Genomic DNA, 9,196 nt, shown 5'->3' with positions numbered 1-9,196 from the left:
AGGCACGTGGCCGTGGAATTATAACTCGAGCAAAACAACTGCAAAGTGGCTGAGTTTTCCAGCTTATTTGCTGCCGAATTTGCCGTAATTCGGTCAAGGATTAAGTTCACTTAATACTTTAAATGCTAAGAGGTCGATCTGTTGCATAAAGACGAGAAATTGGGCAAGGCGTAATACGGAAGTATGGCCAACAAATCGGGCAAGCAGAAGACTATGGCGTTCAGGCCCCAAGCTCAAATGCTATCTGCAAATTTGTCGAATGCAACGTTTGGATTCCTACCAGCGGGCGGATCTAAGGGTAAATCTCCTGCTTTTCCGTCCACAAGCGTGCATGTGCAGCCCGATTTGGACTTAATCAGTGGATTTGCTTTCTTGTCGTTTGCAACTCTTGGTCAGCTTGAAACGCATATCGAGCACAACGAACCGGCGAAGTTTGCTTGTGTCAGCGTGGATGTTGGACAGAAGAGGAAAGCTGAGAGTTCCATTAAACCAAAGGGAAACAGCTCTGAGCTGTACTGTCCACCAAACAAAAAGAAAGTGGTCAGTTCGAAGAAAAAAACGGCGAAGAAGACTTCGGGTCCATTGACAAGCGACTTGGCGGCAAAACCAAAAGAAAGCACGCTTCTTTGCATTGATAAAGACGGACGCGAGCGTTTTCAGGCTGTGGAAACCGACGTTTGTGGTCGCGGGAGTGAATTGCTTCATCAATCTCCAAATGCTGATTTAGAAATTTCGCTCCTGTGCTCCGAAACTGTTGATTCAGGGGATGAGGAAGAAATTCTGCAGCAAGAAGGTCGTGAAACATCAATGAATGCTTTTGGTAGCAGAGATGCCTGGGGTGGCTTCGCAGCAAGTTTTTCCACACATGTTAATGATGATGTTGGTGTTGTTGAAGGTAGTGCCATGACCAGTGATTCCAAACCCAAGAAGAAAAAGAAGAAGAAAAAGTCGCAACATTGTGATCAGACAAGCCAAACCAAGTTTAGGATAAAGAAAAAGAAGAAACCAGTTACTGTAGTTCAAGATTTGGAAGGATCACGCAATATGGCTGTCGATGAGTTGAAAACTGGTAAAATTTCAGACACGGCATTCCAAGATGTCGACAATTTATCATTCAAAGATGGTGAATTAGGTGATGATAAAAAAGCACAAACAAATACATCACTGTCAAGACCCAAATTTGAGCGAACTAAATGCGCTCGTACCTCCATTTACCAAGTGCCAAACAGGGGCAGTTATTTCAAAAGTAGAATTTTAGGATCAGGTTTATCAAGTAGTTCAAATAACTCGGCAGTTGAACTGCCGCAAATGAAAAATGATGACAAAAGCTCCCTGGATGGTTGTATGCTCAACAGTAGCGATCGTGAAATTGATATTGGTGACGACACTAGAAGCGTCAGCATGCTTTCAGATTTCAGTGATCATTCCTCTGACATCGAGTTCTTTGATCCTAACAGCTGTTTTCTGTTAAACAGTAAGATTGATAAAGTTGAGAAGGAGGAATTCCAGGAGGGAGAAGAAATTGTGGATGTTGATGTTGAAACGGTCGGGAAAGAGGCAAAGAAAAACTTTCTTGTGGTCAGTGGCGTTGAAGCAGGTCACTTTAGTTATCATCCTGGGATGACCAAAGAAGGAACCATAGATACATCAATTCAAGCCTACCCAAATGAGATTGATATTTTTTTACAATGTGCCAGGATGCAAGAGGGGCACATGATTAAGATAATTAATCCAGACGACTCTTACGAATTGCATTCTCACTTTACACAGAAAAGTGGCCGTGATCCTAACACCGTCAAGGCAACCAGAAGTGCCACTGAAAGGAAACGCCGCCATCACCTGGGGGATTTGTTCCGTGATTTAAAGGTGGAGGTGTTCACAGACATCTATGAATCTGATTTGTATTTCAGCAAGCAAGCAATACTGAGTAAAGCAATAGATACCCTTGAAGAACTCAAAAAGGAACTCAGTGACTTGACCAATGCCAAGGTGCAAATGTTGAAACAAAACAAGGCATTGAAAGAGAAGAGAAACACATTGATGTTTGGCAAAGTGTCTGTTGACGTAGATGACGCTAAAGTTGGAGCTATTCTAAAAGATCTCAATATTGATGTAGATGATGTACATGAAGAATGTTTAAATGACAGTGCACCTCAAGAAAAAGAAGATGCAACCATCAATAAGGAAAGTGGAAGCGAGTCCAATGTTGTTGTTGTCGAGCCATCAGCCAAGGGTCGTCCCAGAGTAAACAAAAATATATTACCCCCTTGGTTACTCAAACCAGGATTGAAAGGCAAAGATGATTTAAGCAAATCTACTGCTAATGTGGCCAGGAAGTCAGGTCCGCAGTGCGTACCTGAAACACCAAAAGCCATCCAGACGGGTACTTCATCAACACAGTCTTCACCTTCAGAGAGAGCTTTCAATGTATCTTGTGGAGTGCAAACACTAGCAGTGGAGAGTGGTTCTTCAAAATCCTCTGGATTAGAGAATTCTACCTTAGCTCAGATGCTGTTAGGTAACAATGAAGTTAAAAGTGCTCCACTCACTGAAGGCCTCAAGCCAAGTTTAACAGAGAATTCCTCAAAAGTGCTCCACACAGTCACATCAACGTCATCACAAGGTGAATCAACAGCCAAAATCACCGTTCTACCAGTCGAAGGTAAAACACAAGAAATCCAAAATGATTCTTCAAAATCCTGTGGATCAAAAACCTCACCACAGTCACAGCCCTTGTTGACAGACAATATCACACTAAAAAATACATCTGTTGGCCAACAATTAAGCCAGGAGGTGCCAAAGCCAAGTTTAGTGAAGATTTTGCCCAAGCCAGCAATTCTCCATCTAAATCCCACACAACAGAAAGCCTTCATGGAGTCCCTGGGGCAGATCAAGCAGCCGTCAAGTGACAAGATTATCTGTAACCTGTCCAGATTAAGCACCCAGCCTAGTACCAGCACACCATCCAGGATTTGCATCATCAGGAGCGGTCAGCTAATGAAAAGCTTGGACAGCAAGAATGTTATGCACATCAAACTTACAAATGATACCCTTAAAAATCTGGATACTGGTGGTAACAGTGCAGGGACAGCATCTGTGACATCAACCGTGACCCAGCCTAGTTCAGACATGAAAACAGATCCAGGTGTGAATTCAGTGGGTAAAGCTCCAGACCCCAGAGTGTCAAGCTCAACTGCTCACATCCCCTCTGTGGCTGGTGCTCAAAAACCTGTAGTGCCAAATTCAGCAGCTCAAATCTTTACAGTGGCAGGTGGTCAAAAACCTATCCATATTGTGCCAACTTCAACCACTCGTTTCCTTTCTGTCGCTGGTGGTCAAAAACCTGTAGTCCTGACCTCAACACCTCAAATATCTTTGTTGCCTGGTGCTCAAAAACCTGTCATAGTGCTGACATCAGCTCCTCAGAATATCCTTTCTGTTGGTGGCAGTCAAAAACCTATAGTGCTGACCTCAACACCACAAATTCCTTCGGTGCCAGGTTCTCAAAAACCTGTTATGTTGACTTCATCTGCTCAGAGTATTCCTTCTGTGGCTGGTGGTCAAAAACGCATAGTAACGACTTCAACACCACAAGTTGTGTCAGTGGTTGGCGGGGATCTGAAGCCTGAGGTGCGAAGTGCAGTGACTCAATTGCCACAAAAGCATTCCGAGAGAACAGTACTGCTATCAAAAATTCCTTTGACTACAACTAAATCTACGCCTAAAGTTGTCTTTAGTGGACCGCAACTCAATTTGATACCAGCGACAGGCCTTGTCCAAGGGCTACCAAGTACAAGTCAGGCAAGTGCAGATGTGGCACTGCGAGCACTTGCTTCTCTAAACCAATTACAAGCTAACAAGCCTGCACCTCCTCTTACGGGAACAGTCACTGATCCATTAGTTCCTAATGAAAATCCTGTGGCTGGATGTCTAATTGGCTTAAAGAATGTTGTGATGAAAGTTGGATCGGCAGAATCTGAAGTGCAGTCTACAACACCACAGCAAGCACATCCTATCATTTCCGTGGGAGCATCATTAAAGGCAGCTACAACCAGCCAAACGTCTGTCACATTGTCTTCAAGTCATGCACTGAAAGAGAAGTGTGGTGTGCCAAGTTTATGCTCGACAGTTTCTGCATCACCAGTAACATCGTTATCTTCCTCAATGCTACTTGCTGTATCGGTGCCTTCTTCAACAGCCCTTAACACCAGTTTTACAATGTCACCTGCCATATCAGTCCCTTCATCAACATCACCTGAGATATCGGTACCTTCCAGAATGGTGCCTATCATTTCAGTTCCTTTGTCAACAACACCCAGCATATCCATACCATCCACTGTCATTTCAGTACCTTCATCAACCTCCCTTAACACCAGTTTTACAATGTCTTCTGCCATATCAGTGCCTTCGTCAACATCACCTGGGACATCTGTACCTTCCGCAGTGTTGCCTGTTATTTCAGTTCCTACCTCAACCTCCCTTAACACCAGTTTTACAATGTCAACTGTCAGTAATCCTGTGTCTTCATCTGGCACCAGTATCGGTTGTGATCTTGATACAATTGTTCCACCGCTCATCGATCCTTGTCTGGATCCCTTTAATTTCATCCCCGAACAACTAGCAGCACCAACTCCAACAGTCTCTTCTGAGCTGTCAAGCAGTTTACAAGTAGAGAAAGAATCAGGAAGCACTGAGAGCCTCTCGCTTGGTCTAGATGTATTCAAACCAGAAACATCCAGTTCTTCGACAGTTTTGACCCAAGAAATGCTGAAAATACCTGGCATTCAGCAAAATCCAGGAGTGTCATCTATGCTTCTTAATCCACCAGAGCTTCCATTGGCGGATGTTTTCCCTGACCTAGCTGAAATAGACACATTAGCTATGGACACAGTAATTGCCACGGAACCTTCATGTAATGCCAACAAAGAAATCCCAGATGGATCTGGCCTAATTGGTTCTGGTTCATTAGTCGGCTCAGAAAAAAAATCCAGTTTACCAACATACTCTCTGCGCAGCTCTTCTGTTGATGCAAACAAGCTGACCAGCCCATTAAAAGTAGCAGTAAAGGATTTCAAGAAAGGTGAGCCTTACCAATTCAAGCCTTAGCATACAATGACACACTGTTAATACAAACACCTGTAGGTGGCAAAAAGTTGGTCACTGTTATTCATGGTGTGTTCGCATTGATAGAAGGGTTTTTTGATAAAATGTCTGCATGACATTTTTGGTGCTGCCAAGAAGCCAGACAGTGATACACAATGATATTATCAATCTGGGGGTTGTATCAGGTAGTCTCCTTTGCAGCTGTTGTTTGAGCTCATCACACAATGCGTTCCTATTTGTCTTACTTCCAATAAACATCTGCAGAGCTCATGCTGTAATTTGAAAATGTATTTTACTGGGTATGAGCACCCAGGTACAAGGCTGAGTGATGTTCCTGAGCCTATGTGTAAATGAACCTTTTGATTAACTCTATTTATACTCAGTCTTTTTTCATTGTTTTCTGGAGTTGGTTTTGGGGTGGGGGAAGCTATGACAGTGAACAGTACTTTCATGGATGTTTCCTTTGAGGTCTGTAACAGGTAGTGATGGCGTCATATGACATGCGAATTACAGCATGATTTCCAAGTGTTGGTCATGTTGGATTTTCCATCTTGGATTTCTAGATTTCCCCTAAACTTCAGAAAGCAACCAAAATTTACTTTAGAATGATATAAAAGTATGTCACTTATTCATTAAAAACAAGAATTTTCTCCTGTTGGGAGAACTTGGATTTTCTTTTTCTGAGTATGCTTGTGTCACTGGCTGCAAAAATACATCTATCATTTATTTATTCACCAGGCTTAAAACACAACATCACATTTCTTTCGTTTATTTCACAAGTTAGAATATTCTATTTTCTGAAAAACCTGCCGTCGGGTTGCTGTGGTAACATCAAATTTTGTGAACATTGGTAGGGATTTGGTTGCCATGGTAACATCAAATTCTGTGGCATCGACCTACCATAACAGATTGTTCCCAGATAACAAAAGTCACAAAGTTTGGCATTTAAAGTCTGTATGGGCAGAATCCACCAACTTTCCCCCACCCCTAACTCTATCTTTCATTGCAACCTTATGTCAGGAATCATTGCTGTTTTTTTTTTTTGTTTTTTTTTTTTGGGGGGGGGGGGTACAGTTTGCGATTATATTGGTTGATTATGTTTTGTTTAGATAAGATAGAGATGATCATACTTGTCAAAATTCAGTATCATTTGGTGTGTATGTGTTATAACTGTAGTGTCTGCAGATGAAAACCTCATGTTTGAGTCTTCAACTGTGATAACAAGCTTGTAGAACCCTTTTGTAGTCACATAATGATCTGTTTTCCAATAATTTGTCACACTGGCCTGAAAAAATTGGGGCAACATCTTTTTAGACTGCAATGGCATAATTATTAAACCATAAGTCCCTCTCTCCCCCCCCCCCCCCCCCCTAAATTCAAAGGATTAAGAGTCTTCACAATGGAGCTAATTAATCCACTTACCAACAGGACACAGGAACTAGATCTATGTATTCTAAAATGTAAATATTTAATTCCCTCTGTTTACAGTACTTTATGTTCATTTATTATTATTTTCGAATTGCTATTCCACAGACAAATCCTCGGCTAAGAGATGATGTCCTTTTCAGGCAATGGAATAAGAGTAAAGATCACTGAGTGATGCTTCACAAAAACTAATACATGTTGATTACCTTCTTAATGACTGTTAAGTGTAGGTGCTCTTTCCAGAACTGAATGTATATGTTGCATGCTACATAACGGAATGATTGGGTGCGCTTTACCTGAGTTGATCAACATATGATATAACTGTGTACAAATTCTGTGTCTGCATGCCAAGACACATGATCTGATGTAACAATATTATTTTGTTTGTATTCAAATTAGCCCTTCTTACCTCATTCTTAAGCTCAAAACTAACAAGAATATTTTTCCTCGAATGAGGCAAGAAGGGCCAATTTCAATGCAAACAAAAGAGTATTAATTAAATGGAAACCATTTTGGAATAAGGTTTAGTATGTGCAACTTTTAAATTTAACTGGTTAATGTCTTAGAGTTTACCACAGGATTCAATTTTGTTTAACCTGCGGGGAACTGATGTAAAAATTATGAAAGCGATCATTATACCTTTTGGTAGTCAGGGAAAATTTGTAGATTGGTACCACTTTGGGAACTAAAATCTAAAGTTACCACTGTTAGAGCCATGGCAGTACCTTATAAGGAATTGAGCTAAAAAGGACAGGGAGCTATTTGCTAGTCAACTTTTACCTCATAGGGGTGAAAATTTGAGCCTGATGAGAACAAAACAGGATTTTTTTTTCTTACATCATAATTGCCATTATGTAGGTGTCCCTCTGGGCTGTTTTGTGTAAAAATTTCCATGCAACAAAATTGCATTGCTAGTCTGAGTGCAATAACAGTCAGTGTAGTAACAAATGTAAGGCTTTAGTCATTATCCTGTTTTGACATTTCTCCTAATCATTACTGTACTTTCTTTCTTAAATACTCAGAATGTTTAAACATTTATCTAACTTACTTGTAGTCCCTTCAAGAGAGTGCATGTAAATGAATATAGCCACAGCAACTGAGACGTTTCAATTTAGGTTTTGTACAAATGTTTTCTGTATTCCAAATAAAGAAAGGATAGTCTCTTACATTCTTTGCAAAGAAATGCCATTTTTAGGTTTAGAAAAAATTTAAAGTACACTTGCATATTGCGCTGACATTCACCAGCAGTATTGATCTTGACCTCAAGCATGCATAATTTATGGAAAATAAGCAATATATTACTGAATCTTTGTCTGTACAGTATTCTTTACTGTAGTGTTTATTGTGTAGCTAGTAGGTGTATAGATGACCTACATGGTAACCTGAAATTTGTGCAAAGCATTTAGTGATATTAGCTTCCCTTCCATTCCCAGTACTGAGGGGAGAATTTTTCTCTCTTTTAAGGATGGTGCTTCCTTTATAATATAGTTGTTTTTGTGCAGTTTATGACTATGCGGAAAAAGGAGATCTTGACAAAGGACTTGGAATCCAAAAAGAATATTAGGGGTAACAATGTGTCTCTCAGAGATCATTAAGTAACAACAATTTTAAAAAGCTCGGAGATACATAGCAGTCTATAGCATTTTAGTTTGCACAGTAGCAGAAGGCACCGTCCTTAAACTCAAGTTTGGTGATTCTTAAACATTGTCAAGGGAGGTTTTCACTCAATTACATACAGTTTACTGTGAACAACAAGTTCTTGGATTCGTGAAGCTATCTTAGACTAAGATGTGGGCTAAGCATTGTTTAAAAACAAAAGTCTGTTGTTTAAGAACAATACTTAGCATCCATTTAAGCTTAGGAGAGGTTCATGTATCCATCCTTAAGGACTAGTTCCAGTGAACAGTTTCTTGTAACATAAAGCCTGAGTTGTGATTTGCGGTAGGCAGTGGTTGTTGTGGAGTGGGGGGCATGAACGTAAGAACTTTTCTTCTTCCTTTGTCCTTTTGTAGACTTCTTTCCCTAGTAAATCAAACCTCTCAACCTTTTGCTTAAGGGACCTATAACTGTTTCACACCACCATGAAAATTTTATCGCACTTCCCTGCCTTCCCAAAATCCTTTCTGTCCCCCTTCCCCCAGGTTCCTAACAGTGCCCCCCTCCCCTCCCCCCAACTTTTATTAAAACAACTGCATTACTACTATGACCAGCTTAATCCTTTTAAGTCCCTAGGGTCAATAGGTCAGGGTTGCATGTGGCAACTTTGGAGAGTGCAGGGGAAACCTCAAGGTTTTCCTTCAAAATCTGTAAACAATCCCTGTTGCTGTTCCCAACCCCCACCCAGCCCAATACCTCTCAAGTTAAAGTGCCCCTAACCCTTCAATTTGTTTTCTTTTGGTAGATTTCCATATCTTTCAAGAACTCATTTTCAAAAAAATTTTTGAGAAATATTGAATCCTTTTTTTTTTACAAGTGCTAGAAGTGAAGGAAGTCTTGTCGATGTTTTCACCTATCGTTCGCATTAGTCCCCCTTTCGGCCAAATGTGTCCGAATATGGAGCGTGACGTAAGAAAAGGACACCGTGCAAAAATATGCGAAGATTCGCGGTGATGTTTCAATTGTAAACAGAGAAAATGGTTGAAAAATGTGTGGTTTTTGGATGCAGCGA

The 9,196-nt window shown here is 40.8% G+C and overlaps 1 protein-coding gene across 1 annotated transcript; it reads left to right on the top strand.

Annotated features, from left to right (window-relative positions):
- Positions 1 to 4: 4 nt before the first annotated feature.
- Positions 5 to 7,592, top strand: LOC146451688 (uncharacterized). The gene is made up of 2 exons (XM_085098754.1): positions 5 to 5,080; positions 6,637 to 7,592. Exons 1-2 carry the CDS (start codon positions 184 to 186, stop codon positions 6,657 to 6,659), a joined length of 4,920 nt encoding a protein of 1,639 aa, XP_084954880.1. The 5' UTR covers positions 5 to 183; the 3' UTR covers positions 6,660 to 7,592.
- The last annotated feature ends 1,604 nt before the right edge of the window (positions 7,593 to 9,196 follow it).

This window comes from Pavona decussata, unplaced genomic scaffold (genome assembly GCF_977016875.1).
Source record: "Pavona decussata unplaced genomic scaffold, jaPavDecu1.1 SCAFFOLD_386, whole genome shotgun sequence".
In the NCBI taxonomy this organism is placed as follows: Eukaryota; Metazoa; Cnidaria; class Anthozoa; order Scleractinia; family Agariciidae; genus Pavona; species Pavona decussata.
The sequence above is the reverse complement of the archived record's forward strand: the minus strand, read 5'-3'. Positions and strand labels throughout refer to the sequence as shown.